At 41.1% G+C, this 12,784-nt stretch overlaps 1 protein-coding gene across 1 annotated transcript in view; it reads left to right on the top strand.

The window, feature by feature from the left end:
- Positions 1-1,381: 1,381 nt before the first annotated feature.
- KIAA0368 (KIAA0368 ortholog) overlaps positions 1,382-12,784 on the top strand; it is a 114,495-nt gene continuing 103,092 nt past the window's right edge. Inside the window, exon 1 of the mRNA XM_011973279.1 lies at positions 1,382-1,485. Coding sequence (XP_011828669.1) covers positions 1,464-1,485 — 22 coding nt within the window. The 5' untranslated portion in view covers positions 1,382-1,463. The remainder of the gene's footprint in view (positions 1,486-12,784) is intronic.

Genomic DNA, 12,784 nt, shown 5'->3' on the forward strand with positions numbered 1-12,784 from the left:
GAAATTGTTGGCTAACGAGATGAGGGTTATTAAAGAAGGAAGGAGTTAGAGATGAATCTAAATCTGACCTGAGACTAGAAGGTGGAGGAGTAAGGGAGAGTGCAGCCTCTAGACAGATTTAGGAAAGTGAAGAAAAGAGAGAACAGATTCCACAGATACGTAGTTTGTGTTCAGCAGAAAGATTATTTGTTGAATGAATGGGTTGAGTTATTGAGGCCCCATGTTGTTTAGGGAGACTGTTTTGAGTAGTGGCTAAAACCTCTGGAATTGGAATCAAAGACAGTTTTGAATCCTGATTCTGATACTTCTTGTGTTCTTGAACAAGGGACCTAACTTGTGGGCCTTGGTTTTCTCGTCTGTAAAATGAGATAATAAAACTTACAAGATTTTTTTTTCTTTTCTTTCTTTTCTATTGAGACAGGGTCTCTCTCTGTCACCCAGACTGAAGTGCAGTGTTGTGATTTTGGCTCACTGCAGCCACAATTTCCCAGTCTCAATCCATCTTCCCACCTCAGCCTCCTGAGTAGCTGGGACTGCAGGTGGGCGCCACCACGCCTGGCTAATTTTTGTATTTTTTGTAGAGACAGGGTTTGGCCATGTTGCCCAGGCTGGTCTCGAACTCCTGTACCCAAGCAATCTGCCCTCCTCGGCCTCCCAGAGTGCTGGGATTACAGACGTGAGCCACCGTGCCTGGCCAGGATTGTTTTAAGAATGGGAAGAGATAGCACATCTTGGCACATGGATTGCAGGTGTGTGGGAACCTTGGTTCTGAAGGTAGGGAGATAGTGTGGGAATGATTCCCATGGTAGAGCTGTGGGAATGGGCATATTCTTCACAGGCAGCTGACTGGGGGCCATGCATATACATATTTAAGAGTGAGAGGAAGATAATCAGAGAAAGGAGATGAAGAATGCTAAGAGAGGACAGCGGTGGCCAGGGTTATGTCTGTCAGCCATTTACGTTCTCATATGTAATGTGCTAAAAACATGTATACATGTTTAGTAACACTTCTTATAAAACTATTGTATAATTGAAACACATCTAACTTTAATGTAACAGTTTATATATTTATGATATATATACACACATATACATATATGATAAAATATGTTGCATTGGTATTAGAGATTTTAAGTCTTCAGCGAATCATTAGCAGTGTATTTTTTGAAGTATTAGCATGTTCTCAGTAAATTTGGTTTGTGGACATATGCCTTATTCTTTTTCAAATTTGGTAATCATTACAATTTTTTTTCCTCATACTGAATTTGCAAAGCAGGGCATCAAATATCTAACAAGAAATGAAAAGTGCTTTATTTTTTTCTTAACATGGTAGCTATGCATATACGTCTGTTAATTGTATTTTTTTGGTTCTAAATAATAGATTCTTTATACAATTGCATTTGTACGAGTGGATGAACATACCATTGGTGATCCTGAGGATTTTTGTCAAGATTGGATAAACCATGTATCACATTGATTGTAGAGGTTAGTAGATTTAGTTCCTTAGGATGTGTGCATTTTTTTTTTTTTGTAGGAGCATTTAAAAATGCATAGGTTATCAGGTAGCAATTTGCCCCCAAGATCATCATGTTTTTGTTTTTGTTTTTTTCCTTTTCTAGCTATCCTGAGATAATTGGTTAAGTTCATGTTAATTTACAAATGCCTGAAATTTCTATTCTCTGTGATGCTAAACGTAAAAAAAAAATTTGCAAAAAGAAGAAAAAGATAAAACTTGAAGTCTTTTTTTTTTTTTTTGTTGAAACTGTCTCACTCTTTTGTCCAGGCAGGAGTGCAGTGGGGCAATCATGGCTCACTGTAGCCTTGATCTCCCAAGGCTCATGTGATCCTCCTGCCTCAGCCCCATCGAGTAGCTGGGACTACAGGCACATGCCATCACGCCTGGCTAATTTTTATATTTTTAGTGGAGATGGGGTTTTACCATGAAGGCTGGTCTCGAACTCCTGGGCTCAAGCGATCCACCTACCTCGGCCTCCCTTGGAGATGTTATTTAGCACTGTGCACAAGGAAAAGACGATGGATGATCGTTTACAAATAACTTTGTGTGCCACAATCACAAAAAATCATTTTACATGCTCCAGGAATGCCATCATGGATTTTTTTTTTTTTTTTAAATTTTTAATTTTTTTTGAGACAGGGTCTCGCTGTGTCACCAGGCTGGAGTACAGTGGCACAATCATGGCTAACTGCCACCTTGATCTCCTGGGCTCAGGCAGTCCTCCCACCTCAGCCTCTCTAATAGCTGGGACTACATTTTGTTTTATTTTTAATTTTTGACACAGGTCTTCCTTTGTTGCCCAGGCTAGAGTGCAGTGGCACAATCATGGCTCACTGCACCTTGACCTTCTGGGCTCGAGTGGATCCTCCCACCTCAGCCTTACAAGTAACTGGGATCATAGTTGTGTGCCACCATGACTGGCTACTTTTTTTTTTTTTTTTGGTAGAGACAGAGTCTCTGTGTGTTACCTAGGCTGGTCTGGAACTCATGAGCTCACGCTGTACTCCTACCTGGGCCTCCCAAAATGTTGTGATTTTAGGCGTGAGCCACCGTGCCCAGCCAGTTGTTCTGTTTGTGAAAAGAGGTATGAAGGAGGCATCATGGTAATTGGATGTTCCTAATTCTGCCATTTTGTCATGCATTGTGATTTTGAGAAAAGCCATTTAATTCTACTTCATTCTAAGGCAGAATGAGAGTATGGTGTCCTTTTCACTCTTAGATGATATTGGATGGTCTTTTGATTGAAACTCTGTAAATTCAGATTGTAATTCTCTGATATCGTGGACTCAATATCCAGTGAGTTCCTGGGATTTTGTAGCTTCAATTCAAAAGTGCTTTTTGTTGCTATCTTCTAATTTAACTGTTGGACCCCTTCTCCCTACCCTCCTATGCATTCTACTGTATTTTGATGTATATATTGCTGCTGCTGCTATGAAATGTCTTCTTTAGGTGAAATTTTGAGGGATGGGATAATTTTGAAACCAGAATTCAACTTTAAAATAAATTTTGGCCTGTTTTTGCTATTTTCACATATCTTTATTTCTTGGGCGTTTAGAGAAATGACAAATTGGAAGATTGGAAGAATTGTTTAGAAGAGCAGTGAGGACATTGTTTATTCCCTCCTAGATTCTTTAGCTCCCAGAACTTTTGGGCTCGTGATTGATATGTTAATATCATTATGATATACTGAAGGCAAAAGTGAAACTACAACTACTAGGATTTAAATAGGGTTTTAAAAAAAAACATTCTAGGGTTTACACACCCAGATGAGCATTGTTCTTCTAAGTAGCTGCTTTGAGTGGATCTTAACTATCGTACATTTGACTTTTATGCAGTCTGAACTCTTGCATAGTATATATTATTTCTTCTAAGCTAGCTTTCACAAGCTGAAGTAATCTTTCCTGCTTGTCACCTCCTAAAACCGATTTCTCACTGAGTATCTCTGCCAGCTGCTGTCTCTGGGGGAAAGGGCCTTGGAAGGTAGGAGTGTGTGTGGACCTCAGTGTCGGGAGTCTGCCACTTACTCATTAAATCTAGGGCTTCTGTCTTGTCACCTGGCCCAATCTTGCCAAGCTACTCCTATGATTTCCTCCACTTCCTCTGTGTGTGTGTGTGCGGTGGGAGGAGAGGACATGATGGGGTTGTGGGGAAGGGAGTGTGGGGTGGTAAGCAGTATGAGCAGGGAGGGATAGCCTTGTTATGGGCTATGCTGGATTGGCAGGGAGTTTGAAGTAGCCTGGAATCATATGCAAAAGGCCGGGCACGTGGCTCACGCCTGAAATCCCAGCACTTTGGGAGGCCGAGATGGGCGGATCACGAGGTCAGGAGTTTGAGACCATCCTGAGTAACACAGTGAAACCCCATCTCTGCTAAAAATACAAAAAATTAGCTGAGTGTGGTGACACGTGCCTATAGTACCCTCTACTCAGGAGGCTGAGGCAGGAGAATCGCTTGAACCTGGGACGCGGAGGTTGTGGTGAGCAGAGATTGCGCCACTGTACTCCAGCCTGGGTGACAGAGCGAGACTTCATCTCAAAAAAAAAAAAAAAAGAAGGCCAGGGAAAGAAAGAAAGACTCTAGCCTGACCTGTAGTGGATCCAGATGCAGGGGTTTCCAGCTTAGGGTATCTGCCTGGGCCCTGTGGGGACAGACTGGTGGACTAGGGAACAGAAGGATAATCTGATTGCCTTAATTCTGTGGGGCAGGGTTACTAGCAAAGGACTCCATCAGCAAGGACCTCCTGCTCAGGACTTGGTTTCCTGTGAAGGTACTCATTGCCACCCCTTGGGCCTTGGCTGGAGAGAGGCAGCTCCTGCAGGAACCATGATGGATTGTCTCTCTCTGATAATGGATCTTCTCCCCATTCCCAGCTTATATTTATGTTTACTGTTAGACTGCCTGACATTCTCCTTTTAAGTACATTTGCATCTGTTGAGTTCTGTAAAAAAGGCCGGGGGTAGGGGTAACTCTTTAAAAACAGGAGTAGAGATCAAATTTCTGGACATTCTTTTTTTTTTGAAACGGAGTCTTTTTTATTTTTTATTTTTTTCGGGCAGAGTCTCACTCTGTCGCTCAGGCTGGAGTGCAGTGGCGTGATCTCGGCTCACTGCAAGCTCTACCTCCCAGGTTCACGCCATTCTCCTGCCTCAGCCTCTCGAGTAGCTGGGACTACAGGCACCTACCACCATGCCTGGCTAATTTTTGTATTTTTAGTAGAGTTGGGGTTTCGCTGTGTTAACCAGGATGGTCTCTATCTCCTGACCTCGTGATCCTCCCACCTTGGCCTCCCAAAGTGCTGGGATTACAGGTGTGAGCCACCACGCCTGGTGGGACAGAGTCTTGTACTGTCGCCTGGGTTAGAGTGCAGTGGCTCGATTTCGGCTCACTGCTCCGCCTCCCAGGTTCAAATGATTCTCCTGCTTCAGCCTCCCGAGTAGCTGGGATTACAGGTGCCCACCACCACGCCCAGCTAATTTTTTGTATTTTTAGTAGAGATGGGGTTTCACCATGTTGGCCAGGCTGAACTCAAACTCCTGACCTCGTGATTCACCTGCCTTGGCCTCCAAAGTGCAGGGATGACAGGCGTGAGCCACTGCACCCGGCTGCTTTGTTTTTTTAGAGACAGAGTCTTGCTCTGTTGCCCAGGCTGGAATGCAGTGGCACAGTCTTGGCTTACTGTAACCTCCGCCTCCTGGGTTCAAGTGATTCTCCTGCCTCAGGCTCTCAAATAGCTGGGATTACAGGGGCCTGCTGCCATGCCCAGCTAATTAATTCTTAAAGAAGCATCCTGCTGGCCTCATTTGGGTTTTGCCAAGTATGAGAGTGGCTTTTGGGGAATTGAGATGGTATTTCAAATAGAGGAAGTCGACTTTAACTTCCAGTTAGTATCTGGTTAGATTTATAATTCACAGGATTGATCTACCAGAAAATATTAGTATTATACACAAAATCTAGATGCCAGCTAGGGCTTCCTTTCCCATAGTTTTAGCCTCAAACTCCTAATTGTACTGACTGTTAGAGTCCATTCTCTTCCCTGCCTTCCAGCCTGATGTATCCAATTTTTGTGAATTCCTCATAGTTTAGTTTCTTACTCTTTTCTTAGTTTCTGGGCTCCCATTTCTGAAAATGTTTCAGCTGGGACATGAAACACACAGACACACACTCTCTCTCTGTCTCTCTCTCTCTCTCTTTCTCTTTATCTCACACTCACTCTCTTTTCCCAGAATTGGTATGTCCTAGGAAAAGGCCTTGTCTAAAGAGCGCTTGATTTTCTGCTCTTTTACTGGTTCTCCCCTTCCTTTTCATCTTTTTCTGTTCTCTTCTTTTCCTTCTCTCTGCAGTAACTGCTGCACCTCTGCTGGTTTGGAGGCATGTTGTATATAGTTGTCTAGTAAGATTTAGTATCTTCACCTGCTTTCTCGCTTAAACCGTGTCATAATTTAGCATGCTAGAAGGAGCATTGGACTGTCTAGGATTTGAATCAGCCCTGCCACTTAGTAGCTTTGTAATCTTGGTCTACAGAATGTTTTCAAGGCTCTGTTTTCTCAACTGTAAATTGGAGCTATTACTACTTGCTTTACTAGAAGTTCTTTACAGGCAGGTACTGTGTTCCAGTGTGTGCTTGGAGGGTAGAGGCCTCTGGGTTCAGCTTATTTGTTTTGTTTTTTGTTTTTTGAGACTGAGTCTCATTCTGATGCCCAGGCTGGAGAGCAGTGGCGCGATCTTGGATCACTGCAACCTCTGCCTCCTGGGTTCAAGCAATTCTCCTGTCTTATCCTCCCTAGTAGCTGGAACTACAGTCACATGCCGCCTCGCCTGGGTAATTTTTATATTTTTAGTAGAGATGAGATGGAATTTCACCATATTGGTCAGGCTCATCTCGAACTCCTGACCTCAGGTCCTCGGCCTCCCAAAGTGCTGAGATTACAGGCATGAGCCACTGCACCTGACCTGGATTCAGCTTCTGAATCTGTCTATCATTCACACGGTGACCTCTGGCAGGTCAGTGAGGTTGTGAGTCTATAAATGCATCTATAAGTGAGCCTCACAATTTTCTGAGGCTCAGAAGGCCATGTGAAACTGCTTTGTGACTATGATATATTTTATGTACTTATATATGTGAATCAGAAGAAAGTAAATACCATTAGAAAGAATATTATAGTGTAGTATATTTCTATAGTAACTTGATAGATCTTTTAAAAAATACCGTGTAGTGTTAGCAGTGGTCTAGATATTTTTAGCTTTCTCTTCAATCTCAGCTTCTACTTAAGACTTCTAACCTGATTTGTATTTTAAAATTTACTTTCATATTCAGAAAAAAAAATATTCTTTGTAGAAAATTTAAGCAACCTTAAAAAACCTGAAACCTGTCACTCAGAAATAACTACTCATTCTAATTCACACAAGTAATTCATGCTCATAAAGTTAGTAATGACACATAATTGAACAAACCAGAAAGAATCCTCTGAAATTCAACCAAACCAGGGATAACATTACCTTAAATAGAATCCTTTCCCTATTCCTTTTGATGGTATACTTTTCTTGCATAATTTTTAAGGAATGTTTTGATGTTCAGGTTGTCCTGAAAGGAAACTGATTTATTGCCTTTTCTTTTCTTTTTTTTTTCCCCTCTTCTCTCTTCTCCTCTTTTCTCTCTTCTCCTCTTCTCTTCTTTTTTCTCTTCTCTTTTTTAACATGCTTTTTCCATTAATAATGATGTGAGGGAAAAATAAGTAATTGTAGGTTTATTGCCTTTTCTGGTCCTGTGAGAAAATAGCTTTTCCTCCCTAATTTAGAAGTTAAAGTTGTATTTTTGAGAGAGATCTGAAAAATGTGCGATTTGTGTGGACAGTTTTATTTCTCAGGAATGATTTAATGTTTTCAGAAATGTCAGTAGCTAAAAGTAGGCAACACTGAAGTCCTTAAAACTTTACTGGTCGTTTTCTTTCTATGCGGGTAAGAGGAGGGAGAGTTCCTTCTTCGTCTTTAGATAGAGAAACTAAAGACAGGTGAATAATATAAATTTGAATTATTTAAAGGAAAATAAATGAGCTGGGTGTGGTGGCTCATGCCTGTAATCCCAGCACTTTGGGAGGCTGAAGTGGGAGGATTGCTTGGGCAACATAGGATGACCTCATCTCTCCAAAAAATGAAACAATTAGATGAGTGCAGTGGCATATGTTTATGATTCTAGCTACTTCCAGAAGCTGAGGTGGGAGAATGGCTTGAGACTGCAGTGAGCTGTAACTGCACCACTGCACCCCAGCTTGGGCAACAGCAGAACCTTGTCTCCAAAACAAAAACACATGTGTGTATTTATACATAATTTATATTTTTAGTAGATTTTTTTCCTCCTACATGAATGTCACACTTAACATGAGCTAAACTGGATTTTTGTTTTGTTTTGGAATTTTGAGATTCTCAGGGTTTTGATACTTTTCCTTTGAGATCAAATGTTCTTTTTGTTCTTTCTTTCTTTTTTTTTATTTTTTGAGATGGAGTCTCGCTCTGTCACCCAGGCTGGAGTGCAATGGTGCAATCTTGGCTCACTGCAACCTCTACCTCCCGAGATCAAGCGATTCTCCTGCCTCAGCCTCCTGAATAGCTGGGATTACAGATGCACACCATCACGCCCAGCTAATTTTTGTATTTTTAGTAGAGACGGGGGTTTCATCATGTTGGCCAAGCTGGTCTCGAACTCCTGACCTTGTGATCACTTACCTCGGCCTCCCAAAATGCTGGGATTACAGGTGTGAGCCACCGTGCCCTGCCTCTTTTTGTTCTTTCATATGCTTTAAGGTTCCTTTCAAGCTTTAAAGTTCTGTGATTAAGAAATTTTTTTTCTTGTCTTTAAAACATGGATTTTTGAAAAATATTTGCTCTGTATACTTTTTTTTTCTTTTTCTTTTTGGTACAGGATCTTGCTCTGTTACCTGGGCTGGAGCGCAGAGGCATGATCTAGCTCACTGCAGCCTCAACTTCCTGAGCTGAAGTGATTTTCCCACCTCAGCGCCCTGCGTAGCTGGGACTACAGGCACGCACCACCACGCCTGGCTCATTTTTCAATTTTTTGTAGATACAGGGTCTTGCTGTGTTGCTTAGGCTGGTCTCAAACTCCTGGGCTCCAGTGAGTCTTCTGCCTTAGCTTCCCAGAGTGCTGGGATTACAGGAGTGAGCCACTGCATATGCCGGCCTGTATGCTGTTTTTTTTCTAATCAAAAAATGTGTTTTCACTGAAAAATATTTGAAAAGTATTAAGAAGAACAATTACTGATGTATTTTATTTCCCTTTTTATATAATTGTAAAACAAAATTATCATGGAATATATATATCCTTTTAAAAATAATGAATTATTTCAACCATGAAGGAAAGTATGGAGAGTAATGTTGAGATGGAGTTTTTTTGCTCTTGTCGCCCAGGCTGGAGTGCAGGCGCGATCTTGACTCACTGCAACCTCCTTCTCCCGGGTTCAAGCGATTCTCCTGCCTCAACCTCCCGAGTAGCTGGGATTACAGGTGCCCGCCACTGTGCCTGGCTAATTTTTGTATTTTAAGTAGAGATGGGGTTTCACCATGTTGGCCAACCTGGTCTCAAACTCCTGACCTCAGGTGATCCACCCACCTCGGCCTCCCAAAGTGCTGGGATTACAGGTGTGAGCCACCGTGCCCAGCCTTGGAGAGTAACCTTATTAACATTTATGTATGTCTAACTCATCTTTGTCAAATTTTTACATTTTTTGCTATTAGCTTCAGGTCTTGTATTTTATTTTAATTAATTAATTAATTTATTTATTTTGAGATGGAGTTTTGCTCTTGTTGCCCAGGCTGGAGTGCAATGGGGCGATTTTGGCTCACTGCAACCTCCACCTCCCGGGTTTAAGCTATTCTCCTGCCTCAGCCTCCTTGTATTTTTAGTAGAGATGGGGTTTCTCCATTTTGGTCAGGCTGGTCTCAAACTCCTGACCTCAGGTGATCCACTCGCCTTGGCTTTCCAAAGTTTTGGGAATACAAGCATGAACCACTGTGCCCGGCCTTATTTTTTAAATAAATAAACATTGCAGATGTAATTCAAACACCCTGTGTTACTCCTTATCATATCATTTTTCTTTTCTTCCCTTTTTCCTCTCTTTCCTCTTCCCCTCCTTCCCTCTCCGTTCTCATTCAGAGATTGTCATTGCTGTGATGTATATATCATACTCTATATGTATTGCATTTAAAAACTTTCCATAAATGGGACTAAACCGTACATATCCTTCTGCAACTTATTTTGTTTGATATTAGATTTTTCAGATATGGTCTTGTTGGCTCATGTGACATATAATTCTTGTTTATTTATTTCAATTGTTGTGTGACTCTGCATATTTATTCCTTCTCCTGTTGACCGATATTTAGATTGTTTATATGTTTTTGCTTTTACTAATCCTGGGCTGTGAACACTTTCACACATGTGTCCTTGTGCTTGTCTCTTCCTGGGAGAGTTCCTTTTTTTTTTTTTTTTTTCCTTTTGAGACAGGATCTTGCTCAGTTCTCAGTTGCCCAGGCTGGAGTGCAGGGACATAATCACGACTCATTGCAGGCTTGAGGGATTCTCCCACCTCAGCCTCCCGAGTGCTGAGTAGCTGGGACTACAGGTGCATACCACCATGCCTGGCTAATTTTTTATTTTTTTATTTTTTATTTTTGTAGAGATAGAATTTTGCCATGTTGCCCAGGCTGGTCTTGAACTCCTGAGCTCAAGCCATCTGATTACCTCAGCCTCCTAAAGTGCTGGAATTAAAGGCGTGAGCCACCACACTCAGCCCCTGGGAGAGTTTTTTCCTAAGACAGTGTTACATAAAGTGTTGTCTGAGCACTGGGGAATTATTTCTGGCAAATAAGGAACTTGCCTCAAAATGTAAATCAACTATCACTGTTAATTTATTTAACACTTCTTATTCTAGCAGCACTTTTTCAATAAAAGGTGTTCCTTATCTCTTTGCTGACTGGTGATAAACAGTTTGTAGATGAGCTTCTTGAATGGCAGAATTACTAGGTGGAAGGGTATGTTCCTCTTCAACTTTGCTAGGGATGTCTTTATTGCAGAATTGCTCTTCAGAGGTTGTATTGATATGTACCCCATCAGTAGTGAACCAGAGTTCTTGGTTTGTTTACCATCTTTGCCAACATTTGGTACTGTTAGATTTGGATCTTTTTTTTCTGATGTGTAGTCCATTTTTTTCTTCTCTGATTCTTAATGGCATTTTTGTCAATCTCAAGTTTCCATGTATTCCCAGTTCTCTTTCTGTGTTCTCTGTTTTAATCTATTGATTTGTCTATGTGCTGACAGTTGCATTTGCCACACTGAATCTTAATTGTCATAGCTTTATAAGTCTTGAAATCTGATTGAGCCACTCCTACCTCACTTTTATGGAAGATTGACAGTTAGTCTTGGCTCTTTGCTATTACATATTCTGTTCCGTTCATATTCCATAGGAATTTTATAATTTTTTTCAGCTTTCACAAAGCACTGTTTTCTGTAGAGAATGTTTGACTGTGGGGGGCTTCCATCTTTGCAATATTGAGTTTATTTGTGAGCATTAGTGCTGTTTACCAGATATTTCTAGTTCTCTCTTTTGGGCACAAAATATAATTTAGTGCTGGGACAGAGTGAGGGACATGCGATTAGTTTCACCACAGTAGGGTTGAATTGAGCCAGAAGGATTGAGGATATGGCACTAACTGGCAGTGTTTGAGATAGTGTTGCCTCTATCAACCGACTCCAGTGAGCAGAGCCCTCCTCCTGATCTATGATTGAGGCGTAGTCCAGGTGAGAAACTAATGTTGGTTGTTTTTAAGCCATGGAGACTTGGGGGTTATTATCATTAACCTATCCTGACATGGAAATCCATGAATGTAGTTGGGCGTGGTGGTTCATGCCTGTAATCCCAGCACTTTTGGAGGCTGAGGTGGGTGGATCACCTGAGGTCGGGAGTTAGAGACCAGTCTGACCAACATGGTGAAACTGCATCTCTACAAAAAATACAAAATTAGCCAGGTGTGGTGGTGCATGCCTGTAATCCCAGCTATTTGGGAGGCTGAGGCAGGAGAATCGCTTGAACCTAGGAGGCAGAGGTTGCAATGAGCCGAGATCGCACCACTGCACTCCAGCCTGGGTGACAGAATGAAACTCCGTCTCAAAAGAAGGGAAAAACAAAACAAAAAAACAACAAAAAAGTCCATGAATGTTATGCTTCTGCATTAATTTAGATCTTATGAATTATAGTTAGGATTATAATTTTCTCTGTAAAGGACTATGACATGTTTCATTAGATTTATTTCCAAATAACTTGTAGTTTTTATTGCCATTGTTAATTATACGTTTTTAAAAGCTACGTTGTCTGATACTTTGTTCTCATTTATCTCAGTTGACTTCTGTACTCTAATCTTGTATGCAACATGATTAACTTTCTTAGTTTACATACCCTATCCCATAAATATCATGTAATCTGTGAATAATGACAGTTTTTAGTATCTCCTACTTCCATATTGCATTTTCTAGTGGTTTCAGTTCTATTTGCTTAGAAGTGATGATAGTGCACATCTTGTTTCTGATTTTGTATGAGATATATTTGCTGTAGATTTTACATAGATGGTTTTTGTCAGATTATGAAAGTTTTTTCAGTGATGGGTATTTCCAGCTCCACATTTATAAGCTACTCTTTGGGACAGATTCTGCTAATCATATTTTTCAGACTCCCTTACCATCTAGCTTCTTGTTTTAAGATGTCTTTTCCTATCTCGAGGTAATGAGAATATTCTTTATTTCTCTAGAAACTTTATTGTTTTACCCTTGACATTTAGATTTATGATCCATCTGGAATTGATTTTCTTTTATGTATAATGATATGGCTTGGCTCTGTGTCCCCATCCAAATCTCATCTTGTAGCTCCCATAATTCCCATGTGCTGTGGGAGGAATGCAGTGGGAGATGATTGAATCATGGGGGTGAGTCTCTCCCGTGTTGTTCTGGTGATAGTGAATGGGTCTTAGGAGGTCTGATGGTTTTAAAAACAGGAATTTGCCTGTACAAACTGTCTCTTTGCCTGCTGCCATCCATGTTGAGATGTGACTTGCTCCTCCTTGCCTTCTGCCATGATTGAAAGGCTTCCCTAGCTACATGGAACTGTAGTTCTCCATTAAACCTCTTTCCTTTGTAAATTCCCTAGTCTTGGATATGTCTTTATCAGCATCATGAAAATGGACTAATAGATATGGTGTGAGGTAGGGATT

The sequence above is a fragment of the Mandrillus leucophaeus genome, unplaced genomic scaffold (assembly GCF_000951045.1).
Source record: "Mandrillus leucophaeus isolate KB7577 unplaced genomic scaffold, Mleu.le_1.0 Scaffold1366, whole genome shotgun sequence".
Lineage (NCBI taxonomy): Eukaryota > Metazoa > Chordata > Mammalia > Primates > Cercopithecidae > Mandrillus > Mandrillus leucophaeus.